Source organism: Tigriopus californicus, chromosome 2 (genome assembly GCF_007210705.1).
Source record: "Tigriopus californicus strain San Diego chromosome 2, Tcal_SD_v2.1, whole genome shotgun sequence".
Taxonomy (NCBI): Eukaryota; Metazoa; Arthropoda; class Copepoda; order Harpacticoida; family Harpacticidae; genus Tigriopus; species Tigriopus californicus.
In genome coordinates, this window is record NC_081441.1 from 10,221,598 (window position 1) to 10,233,868 (window position 12,271).

The 12,271-nt window shown below is 40.6% G+C and overlaps 1 protein-coding gene across 2 annotated transcripts; it reads left to right on the forward strand.

Moving 5' to 3' along the window:
- The first annotated feature begins 6,984 nt into the window (after positions 1–6,984).
- Positions 6,985–9,019, forward strand: LOC131892685 (actin, muscle-like). 2 transcript variants are annotated; one of them, XM_059242510.1, is made up of 3 exons: positions 6,985–7,205; positions 7,777–8,680; positions 8,762–9,019. In XM_059242510.1, the coding sequence occupies exons 1-3, from the start codon at positions 7,080–7,082 to the stop codon at positions 8,860–8,862; spliced, it is 1,131 nt and encodes a 376-aa protein (XP_059098493.1). In that variant the 5' UTR covers positions 6,985–7,079; the 3' UTR covers positions 8,863–9,019. The 2 variants fall into 2 exon arrangements, with proteins under 2 accessions (XP_059098493.1, XP_059098492.1); XM_059242509.1 differs by having other exon boundaries at positions 7,777–9,019.
- The last annotated feature ends 3,252 nt before the right edge of the window (positions 9,020–12,271 follow it).

Below are 12,271 nucleotides of genomic sequence, written 5' to 3' on the forward strand. Positions count from 1 at the left end.
ATATCTAAAATAAATGACCCAGAGGAACCAAATTTTGTCTTGAAACTTGCATGGTTTAGGGCATTAATTTGGGATTCCAAGCTAGGAGATAACTTTGAGGGCTTTTGATTTCGAAGATTTTGAAATGTTGAAATATATTGAAACAGGTGGCCATCGGTTTCCCCCAACGCAATCTCCGCCTGTGGATTTCCGCCCGGTGATCTCCTCCATAGTGAACTCCGCCAACGGCAATCTCCGCCACCATCAAATTCCCCCACGGTGAACTCCGCCACAGTGAACTCCTCCAATGGTGAATTCCGCCAAGAGTGAACTCCCCCACGACGATCTCCGCCATGGATAACTCCGCCAACATCAATCTCCGCCAGGGTGAGCTCCCCCTACGGTGAAATCCGCCACGATCAACTCCGCCACGATCAACTCCGCCATGATCAAGTCCGCCATGATCAAGTCCGCCATGATCAAGTCCTCCATGATCAACTCCACCATGATCGAGGTCAACCCCGCCAAATTAAGCTCCGCCATGATAACGTCCGTCAGTGGTGAATTCTCCCAAGGAAAACCGTACCAAGAAAAAATCCCCTAGTCTGAAGTACACTCACAACCATGAACTACTCTTATGAAGCAAGACCGCGTTCAAGCGTGGGGAAGGAGAAAAAATGAGGACTGAACGCGGGAAATAAATGATTGATGTAAGCAAATAAAACATTTCTCTACAATTTCTGTTATTTAAAGGCAGTGAAAATTAGGGAAAGTGAATAGTACATTTAAGTATGCGGAAGGAAACCAGCCACTTTTGAATGCAACTCACTAAAGCTCCAAGTTTTATGACGAACTAATAAATATTAACACTCTATTAAAAACCCACGTCCAGGAATATTTCAGCAATAAGTCGACTTTCCTTGGCCACAAGTACAGTAGCATCATCATCAACAAAACCACGGTCGGTTATCATATGATCAAGCTTCATGACTTCCAGCTTCTATAAGCTTTGAATCTTATTATATACAGATTACTTTCTGGCCAAAGAGCACAGCTTAACAAGCAAAATAAATCTATTTGAGTAATGCTTCACCGTCGAAGTGCCACCAAGATGCAAAGCACCTTTTGTTCGTACTGAGAGGTCAAACTCATATTTTGAAGCATCCTGAAATTGTCAATCAAGTTAAGTAACTGAATGATATATAACAACAGGTCTTACTATTGTGTTAAGGTATATGGTATTAGGTTGGAGACAGTCTTGGGACATATTCAAGAAAATCAGTGGAGTTAAATAGATGAAGTACAAAATTAGCATGGCAATACTTTCTCTGGACTTCAACGTCCAATATATCTGACGACCCGTTTGAAAAACTCAACGCAAAATTTGTAGAGCATACCCACTTGAATGTTGGTAAAGTTTGACGAATACATTTAAATCTTTCATGGACGAGACCTGTTTCATAGCTTTACCGCCATATTCATATCGGGACTGATAAAGCCTTTAATGGCGTCGAACCCACGGCCATTGACCTGAATATAATTTTGTTATAGGTCATATTACTCTCGGTGACCTAGGAGTAGATTCGATCTAAATTATTTTGCAAAGCTATTGGGTCATGGTCATTCCTTCCCGAATCTGACTTTGTATCGTCAATACAAGAAGATGCAGTTCATAACTGTAACCTTTTGAATCGGAACTATGAATAGAAGGGAAAAGGAGAGTAAAAGTAAGGAGCCCTCTAGAAAAGCCAACTTGAAGTCATGAATTCTGCAGGATTGTGTCACTACGAGATCCCTAGACCTTAATCAATTGGTTTCTGCCACAAACGAAATGTTCTATCTCATCAGTTTTCAAGCTCTTGAAGCCTGCTAACTAATTGGGAACTATCTACCCTTCAGCGCCTTGTCAAAATCACTATAAACTACATCAACTGACTTTAAACTCCCAAGACTCTGCTCTACTGATTGAATGCAATCGATTGAGTAGTTACCTCCGCAACATTCAAAATCAAAGAAACCTACCTATTAAGTATATTAAAAAACATTTTACACCCTTTGACCAAAATCTAATTTTACCCAATCTAATGGTAGTTAAAATTCACGTTTTTCCCCAAGTATGCACACATATGACGAAAACCAATTGCACTTTATCTGAATTTGAAATTTGAAATTTTAATTCAAATAATGCAACAATGCTGGGATTCCAATCCCGGTAGCGGTAAGTTAGTTCGAAAATAAAAAAAACAAAACAAGGGGGCCCTCAAATTATGACGACTTCACCGAGTTAGCACACAGCTAAACGTAATCATTACATTCTGCGCCAAATAATACTTTAGAATATACTTACTCTGTTTGGCATTCTCAATGGCCTGCCTTGAACATTTTGGTTCTAGCGGACTTGCTGAAACTTATCTCATCTTGTGACATATTTGTAATGAAGGATGACTAAACAGACTTAACCTCGATATGTGTCATACATTTCTATACACAATGAAATACAGAAAAAGCCCCGTGGGATTAATATTTGATGACAAGGAAGATTGTTCAGCCCTTTAAGCAAAAAGATGCTTTTATGACCCAATAACTTCCATTAAAGGGGAGGGCTCATTTTTATTAATGCAAAGCTCGGGCGAAATTTGCTTGAAAGATTATGTTCTGAAGTAACGAGAAATTTAACTTAAAAAGTGATTGCTTGAGTTAGGCCGAATCTGAATTCTAGAGACCCAAGAAGTAACGTGTATAAGAGCCTTTTTCCGTTTATGCAAACTTCCTTACTATTACTCAGAATTTATTGAGGCAGGCTGAACATGGCGGAGTAGACCATGGCGGACTTGATCATGGCGGAGTTGATCATGGCGGAGTTGATCATGGCGGAGTTGATCATGGCGGAGTTGATCGTGGCGGATTTGACCGTAGGGGGAGCTCACCCTGGCGGAGATTGTTGTTGGCGGAGTTATCCATGGCGGAGATCGTCGTGGGGGAGTTCACTCCTGGCGGAATTCACCATTGGAGGAGTTCACTGTGGCGGAGTTCACCGTGGGGGAATTTGATGGTGGAGGAGATTGCCGTTGGCGGAGTTCACTATGGCGGAGATCACCGGGCGGAAATCCACAGGTGGAGATTGCGTTGGGGGAAACGTATGGGAACCATTGAAACAATACATAACCATCCAGGTTCTCAATTGGATAAGAAGCTTCATTCATGATAGGAAGTAAATTGTTAAGGTCGAGGGATCCCTTAGTGACACACATGATGCCAAGTCGGGTGTTCCCCAAGGCTCCATCTTAAGGCCCCTCTTTTTTATAATATTCGTTGCCCCGCTTCAAAAGCTTAGTATTACTGCCAGTCTCTCTTCTTATGCCGATGATACAAAGTTAGTTTTGGGTAGGAATGGCCATGATTCCAGTAACCTTGTAAAGGACTTAGATCGAATCTACTCTTGGGTAACTGAGAGTAATATGGCCCTGAACGGAATGAAATTCCTATCAACAGCCTTCGGGTCAACTCCTTTAAATAATCCACTCGTAGTAGATAATGGAGGCAAAAATATTGAGCAGGTCTCATCTATGAAACATTTAGGTGTAGTCCTCCAAAATAATGGAAACTTCGATGAGCAGATCCAGTCAAAGGTGGGTAAAGCTTTTCAAACTTGTGGTTGGATGTAGTCCAGAGAAAGTATCACGATGCTAACTCTGTTCAAGTCGATTGTTCAGCCACATCTTCAATATTGAATATGCTTAACCCATTTGTGTTCCAATAAGTTCAGCAGGTTTGCAAAAGGTCGAACAAGTCCAAAGATGTTTCACTAGGAACATCACATGATTGAGAGAGCTCTCATATTGGGTGAGACTAAAAAGTTGGGACTGTACAGTGTTCAGAGAAGGTACGAAAGGTATCTGATACTGTACGTCTCCAAAAGCATCCATGAGCTTTGTCCCAACCCAGGATTGAGGGTCAATGCTAGTGACTGCAGAGGCTTAATGTGCATTTTGAGAGCACCTTCAAGTCCTCGAGAAACCAGGCTAGTTCGAACAATGAAGTCCACTTCTCTTCTTTCTCGGGCTCCTTCATTGTTTAATTTGCTTCTCTCTAATATTCGTTGGGAATACGTAGGCCTTGTTAATCCGGTTGCATCTTTCAAGTCAGACTTGTAGTACCGGGGATTACATTCCCTGTGGCGATTAGAAAAGCCCGTAAAAAAAACCAAAAAGCATATCTACTGACGAAAACCGTGACGACATACTCCAAAACACGGATTATGACCTTTGTCCGGTGTAATGTTTTTTCCAAAAGCAATGAAAGCCCTACTCTGTCCTCAACAGCTTGCCAACAGAGGTAATAATATTGGGGTACTACGAGTAAATAGTATTGAGTACTCTCATGTCTTTTGATGGATTTTGGAGAAATTTTGTCGGAAAATGGGATTTACTCCCATCATGAATCCACCACGCAGCACTTGATTGATGATTTCCTTAGCGTTGTTCTTAAACATAGGAAATGAATACGAATGAATTTACACTTACTTCTACCTTAAGTTCAAGCTTAGCAAATGGTAATTTAACGAAATGTATGCATTTCTTTTGCTTATCCAAGGCAAAGGCGGCTTCAAANCCTTCTTTGTTCAATTTGCTGCCCTTAAATATTTGTAGCGAGTAGCGAGTGTTGATCCAACAGTATCTTTTAAATCGGACTTAGAAAAGTGTTGGACTGATATTCCTGATCAACCTGATATTCAAGGATTAGCCAGATCCATCAACTCTAATTCGTTGGTCGATCAAATAATATATGAGAAAAGTGAAGTAAAATGAAACCATTTTTCGTCTTGAATTGCTGGAATTCCAATCCAAGGAGCGGTAAGGAAGTCTGCAAAAAAGAAATTGTCTTTTATGTGTCTTTTTGCTTTTAAATAAGCTTATATCTTTGATTTGGAGAATTTTTTTCTTGTTAAAAAAGGTATTTCGTAAAAATGAAAGTTTGGGGATTATTTGACTCTCAAGAAGAATTTTTTTTCCGCGACTCACCAATCCTGGATTCACGTAAGAAAGAAGCAACAACGAAAATGCGTTCTTGTATTTGTTACGACATATGATTGATGTCTTCAAATTTTAGCATTTGAGAGCGTTTCAAGTGATGTTTATAGCATTTTGAGCCATTTTGAGATTCTGCAAGAAAATGAATATAATCTTATAATTTAGCGATATTGAAAATTGGTATCATGTGAGTTCAGATTTAGCTGGGTCATTTTCGAGCTAAAGCAAATAAAAAGAGTACCATTAAAGCCTAGAAAACTCAGTAGCAATTAAAGAGATCCTAATCTAATTTGTATTCCATCCCAAATATGAGTGCTATCATTTTCAACATGTTTGTAGATATGTATATCAATCTTGAGCCAGAAGTAGAAAAATCAAACTTCTTTCTTATTACTTTGCGGGTTAGAAAACTTCCAAGATATGTATTTCTCACAAAGCTTAAGAGGCATTTCACCTACGTACGTACATTGTTCACGTGTTCTTCAATACTCTTAATTGCTTTTTTGACTTATTCTTAACTGTCTGTAGTATTCAAATCAATTGCACATTAGTAAAACAACAAATACTCACAGCTTTGACTAAGACCGAGAATTTTGATAATTGTCTCAAGCCTTTTGGTCCAAAGTTTAAGCGGTCCATACAAAAGTACGCTTATGTTTATATCAAAACACTGTTTGGATGTTGAGTGAAGATGAAGTTTGAATCACAACCTTCCAATGAGACAGACGACGCATTTCCCTTGGACTTGAACAATCATCGCAGAACTCGTTCTAATTACGGCAAATATTCTTGAGGGCCATTTATTTTGTATCGGGTGCATTTGTGTGCTTTGCGAAGCATTTCTTTTTATCCTACGCAAATCTTTCAATCAATACAAAAGGGTTAAATACGTCGTCTACTTGACGGGATTGGATTTTCAAAAGGAGATGGAGGATGCGCCGTATGATTAGTTGGTAAACATTTGTCGGTAATATGATCATAGCCTTTGGTCTCTCTGTCAAAAAACGCGGATCAAGAATGATCTTGTTAACTGTTCATGATGGGCTAGTATCATGGAGAGCAAAGAACTTTTCTGATAGTATACTTACCAAAGGTATTCATAATTTATATTTTTTTTCTTACCCCTAACGGAACTGAAATTGATTAAAGGTCTGAATTTAGATTTATGGACGATGTAAATATATATGTTTTGGTTTCTTTCGCTATACCCCGTAAATTCCTTGCAGTGATGGGCATTGTCTGCCAAAAACGTAACATCTTTATTTCATCACTTCTAAAGTTGGATTCGCTTCTAGTTCATAAGATACTTCCACCGTAAGGTGTGAAAGCGAATCGATGACCGTTTTTGATTTATATGGCATAATTTCCCTCTCCAAAATGAGCGTTAAGTATGGAGTCCATTTATAGGAAACGCAGAAATAACGTGTTTCATCAACGCTTTACGTTTAACGATTCCACACCCACCTTTGTATTTTAGAGGATGAAAGCTAGACATACAACAAGTTCTACACCTACCACCTCTTTTACATCTTGCTCAAGCGCATTTGAAAAATGCTCTCAACCCTAAATATGCAAGTTCCACGGCAAAAGAATGATCCGGAGAAACAGTCATGGAAATCGCGTCATAAATCCCATGCCAAGTTAAATTCGTACATTAAGGAAGCTCAAGTCTCCAGAAAGCTATTTTTGGAAAGTGTCTTCTCAGAGTAGGTCGCATGAACGGCCCAAGCTGTGACCTGTGTCACTACAAAGCTCCATGGAAAGTTTCGCCTGTCCCAGGGGAGCATCGCAGTGTTCCCCAAATTCGCCTCTTCCCCCAACATTCCGTCACAAACATGGGCTTGCCTCAACTTCAAACGGAGTCCTGCCACACGCACTTCGGAACGAGAAGCTCAGGTCATGAAGTGTTCCAGGCATGCCCAAGGCTTGACTGAGGGTACGGGGGACCTATAGGAAGAGTAAAATAAAAGGTAGAAGGCACTGAAATTACCCTCAGACCCCAGTCGATCGTTGACCGAGTCTCATACTTGTCCGTTTCGTTCTACAAACTAACACTTACCCCATTTCACCATGTGTGACGAGGATGTTGCCGCTTTGGTCGTGGACAATGGCTCCGGAATGTGCAAGGCCGGATTCGCCGGTGATGACGCCCCCAGGGCCGTCTTCCCATCCATTGTGGGCCGACCCAGACATCAAGTGAGATTGAAATTATGAGTGAAGATATTTATAGCTGATTATTGGGGATTAGTTGGGCAATGAATGAGAATGGACTTCGTTTGTGGGTTTGATTTGAAAAGCGGTTGTGGTCATATTTTATTGGAAGAAATGATTCGCAAATGGGGCAATTGAATTTCAAAAGAGACGAGTTTCATCAAGCAAGTAACGTCTGATATTGTGATGTTTTGAATATCAAATTTGTCGACACGTTTTTGTAAAAGATCCATGATAACTATTTTGAACTATGATCATGGTTTAAGTTAGGGGTTGTTGCAATTTTGGGGAAAGTGAAAAGGAAGAAATTTAAACAAAAAGAAATGGCAGAACAAAGAATTCAGACACCTGAGAATTCTTCTATTTATGAACAGAGAATTTGCTATTGAAAGTTCTCAATTAGATCCAAGCCTTCAATCTCAAACTTTCCAAACTTGTCTCGGGCAAGATGCAGCTCAATTAAGACTTGATTTTGATTTTTATCAATTTTAGCTCGGCTTCGATTCTTGCTACAACCCGTTAATGAATCCATTACACGTCTCCTTCATTTCTATAGGGTGTGATGGTCGGTATGGGACAAAAGGACGCCTATGTGGGCGACGAGGCCCAATCCAAGCGTGGTATCCTGACCCTGAAGTACCCCGTGGAGCACGGCATCATCACCAACTGGGACGACATGGAGAAGATCTGGCATCACACCTTCTACAACGAGCTGCGTGTGGCCCCCGAGGAGCAGCCCGTCCTCTTGACAGAGGCTCCCCTCAACCCCAAGGCCAATCGCGAGAAGATGACGCAAATCATGTTCGAGACCTTCAACATGCCCGCCATGTACGTGGCCATCCAAGCCGTGCTCTCGCTGTACGCCTCCGGTCGTACCACCGGTATCGTGATGGACTCCGGCGATGGTGTGTCCCACACCGTGCCCATCTATGAGGGTTACGCTCTGCCCCACGCCATCCTCCGTCTGGACTTGGCCGGTCGCGAGCTCACCAACTACCTCATGAAGATCCTGACCGAGCGTGGGTACTCGTTCACCACCACCGCCGAGCGCGAGATCGTGCGCGACATCAAGGAGAAGCTCTGCTACGTGGCCCTGGACTTTGAGCAGGAAATGGCCACAGCCGCCGCCTCCACCTCCCTGGAGAAGTCCTACGAGCTGCCCGACGGCCAGGTCATCACCATCGGCAACGAGCGCTTCCGCGCCCCCGAGGCCCTCTTCCAGCCCTCGTTCTTGGGCATGGAATCCTGCGGCATCCACGAGACCACCTACAACTCGATCATGAAGTGCGACGTGGACATCCGTAAGGACCTGTACGCCAACACCGTCATGTCCGGCGGCACCACCATGTACCCCGGTATCGCTGATCGTATGCAGAAGGAGATCACGGCCCTGGCCCCGTCCACCATCAAGATCAAGATCATCGCGCCCCCGGAGAGGAAGTACTCCGTCTGGATCGGAGGCTCCATCCTGGCTTCCCTGTCCACCATCAAGATCAAGATCATCGCGCCCCCGGAGAGGAAGTACTCCGTCTGGATCGGAGGCTCCATCCTGGCTTCCCTGTCCACCTTCCAACAGATGTGGATCTCCAAGCAAGAGTACGACGAGTGCGGACCGTCCATTGTCCACAGGAAGTGCTTCTAAGCTTTATATTTACCTATTCTTCGTCCAACACGGAAGTTTCTATCCTGTGCCATTGTTATGTTATTGGAACGTTGTTCCAAAGAATTTCTAACAGAAGAGCCAAATGCCAATTCAATTAGGAAAGCAAAATAAGAAACGGACAAGTTTTCAAATTCAAGCCACAAGCTTTGTATTATTCTTAACGTCATTAAGCATTCTTAGATAAAGTTATAAAGAACAATGAATTACAGGGTGGCCGGAAATAGCAGCAATGTTCAGCAATTAGCATCGAGAAACTAGTCGATCAACAATCACTTTTTCGAGTTGCACTACCTCAATAACAACTTCGATGTTCTGCACGCCGCTTTAAACGATCCAAAAATATTTGTTCGCTGGGCCAGAATAGGGCCTTGAAAGGTTATCATTTCGATTTTTTTGAGAAAAAAGAGTTCGATCAAAAAACGGTCTCAGTTTTGAAAACGGCATGAACCTCTAGAGACTAAGATGACGGAGGGGACATATAGGCTTTGTCTAAAAGCTTTCTGATCTTCAAAGTAAGGTTCTTTCCGAGGTCGCAGGGTCGAAAACTTTGAACCATGGAATCTGAACTTAAACGGATGGAACGGATGGCATCAACATGCTTAGGCAAAATCGAAATATTTTAATTGGGCACAGTTTTTGGTTGTAAAGTGATGATGAGTGGGGAGCCAATGGGTTGGAGGGCTCAAAAGTGTAAATCTTGACATTCATTACAATTTATTCTGAATGCTGGTTGAGAAAAAAACTTATGGATATTGTTGAAGTTGCATTGTAAAAGGTAACTTTTGCCCCTCCTTTCAATACTGCATACTGCACTGTCGCAATCTTCTTGGTTTGCTGCAAGATTGTAGTTGTTCTCTAATTCCCACGCTATTCCTGCTTGTGTTTTTGGCAAGAGCTCAAGTTTTTTCTAGAAATGCAAATAGAACCTCAATACTCTACACACAAAAGAGCAAATATAAAAAGATGTTAAATTGATAAAAAAGGTATAAAAAATATTTATTGCGAGTTTAGGTCTCATTGAATTAAGATTTGACAAAATATATATTATGTATACTGGGATGTCCCATTTTGTGGTCACTTGTATATCAAGATATTAGAAAGCACATTTTGAAAAAGAAATTCAAAATTCCTTCTAAAATTATTATACCATTGTCTGCTCATAAAATTGCAGTTTTCTATTTAGCTGCTAGGTTTTCCAATTTGTTTTAAAGTTTTGTGCATATTTGATTATTAGCGTTTGTTTAAAGTGGCATGGGTTTGCATTGAATTGCAATGAACTGCACAACTAAGTACATGAAGCACATTTATAAGATATTGTATCCAAAGTATGCATTTTAAATATGCTTTAAGTTGCCCAATATTTCATTTTGTGGTTGCATTACATCACACAATGTCACATAAATGATTCATCTGAGTATCTGAGATAAAAAATGTACTTAATATGCCAATTAATTTGAGGCAAGTGGTCGTCAGCGAATTTGGTGGCTGATCTTGACAAAAACTAAAACATTCAACTTGCAATAGCTAAGTAGCCGCGTTATATATGTCTATGAAGTTTCTACTGAAGGGGCAGCCAACATATCTAATGGTTTTGACGTTCTGTACTTTTAGTCTAATGTGCCATAAAGGGGTGTTTTAAGTCTCACTTGATCGACAACTGACTTTTTTTTTACAAAACAGAAATCGAACTAATTGATTTACTGACATCAAAACCCGTCTTTAAAGGTCTTGAGAGTATATTTGAAAGTTACTTAGCAACATTCTAAACACCGTACGGAACAATGAAGGCCAATTTGCTGCACACGAATATTTGTACGGAATACGTAGGCCTTGTTGATCCAGTAGCATCCTTTAAATCATACTTGAACAATCAACCGTACATTCAAAGGCTAGCCAGATGTGCACACTCCAATTAATTGACCAATCAAATATTTCATGAATAAAAGTTAAGAGTTCTTCGTCTACTGGTGATTCCATTCCCAGAAGCGGCAAGGAAGTCCGAAAAAATAAGTTGTTGGTTTCACTACACTGATGGGATCAAACAATAAAGTTAAGACCTGAGATTACGAAGTCATATTTTCAATTGCATTTAACATTGCCAGCGGCATGTCAGAAACCCTTTCGTTATCCTCTAAATTTAACTCTGATTTTTCTTCAAACCACAGCAGTTTCTTTGTTCAAACTCGACTTTAACGTCACATAAGTTAACGATTCTGTTATAGTGCCTTTACTTTCAATGTTTTGTGGCAACCCCAATTTGAAAATATATTTCATCCCATCAATAAGGTTTATCAACCTCCACTTTACTGAAACTAGTTATTTGCCTACTTGGAGCAATGATTATAACAAAGTCAAGGTGTGGCCAAATTATTACAAAATGATAATTGAAAGGTAAAAGAGATATTCTAGCCTAACAAGTCAAGGATAAGCTCATGTCCCTGCATAGAACTTGGGTCTTTGCCAAAACGGTTTGTACTCATGCCAATAGAGGTAAATAACAATAGAATGAGGTGAAGACGTTTGTCCTTAATCAACCAAATAATGAATTGAAGTGAGACTCGATGCAATGATAATCTGAGTTTCCTCATGTGACAATCCACCCTGTATTTCATCAAGGAATGTTTTTATCGAGTGGACAAGTGGACGATGCTGTGGCAGACAGAACGAGGCTCAACTCTTCGACCTTTGCACCACAAATACCCCTAAAAAATCAATATTTCGTTGCTCATTCGTCAGTAAACAAAAATAGATAAGAAAACTGATTTATTTTTCAAATAAATTGTTGAATGTGCCTGGAAAAGGTTGCTCTATGCTTAATACCTCTATAGTAAAATGGAAAGATGTTATTTCTAACGTGATCGATTCTGATGACTTTGCAGCCCACCACAAAAAAACTTTAAGAATCTGCTTGACAATTTCAAAACATTCATTTATCCCCTCCATCCAAGGTTTTACGGGCATAGAAATAGTTCGATCAATTTGGCACGGACATACTGCATAGCAAGTTTGAGTATGTCGCACTTGCTCTTGCGATACTATCTTCGAACTAAGGTCAGATAGGTACATGGAAGTCTCTGACCGTTTACTTAGTAATCTGGCGACAAAATGTGATGACCTGTGCTTAGCAATTTGGTGATAGATGGAAATACCAATTGCCAAAAGAGACCTTGAGTTAAACAATGATGCACTTATTTCATTCAGGCAATCGAAAGTAGTAAAGCAGACATTCCTTGAGCTGAGTACGTCAAATGACACACACACAACATTGCCCACGATACACTCGTTCTACGCTTCAGGAACACCTTGATCTTCACCCTCCCTTTTAGATGATCCAACGGAATGGTTATTACTGTAATGGTTACTATTGTGAAGAGAAAGGACAAAAGAA

Excerpts from the sequence above, each read along its gene's own strand:
- LOC131892685 (XM_059242509.1), top strand. The coding sequence starts at position 7,080 with ATGTGTGACGAGGATGTTGCCGCTTTGGTCGTGGACAATGGCTCCGGA. Across the intron at positions 7,206-7,776 it reads TGGGCCGACCCAGACATCAA|GGTGTGATGGTCGGTATGGG; the intron begins GTGAGATTGAAA and ends TCATTTCTATAG.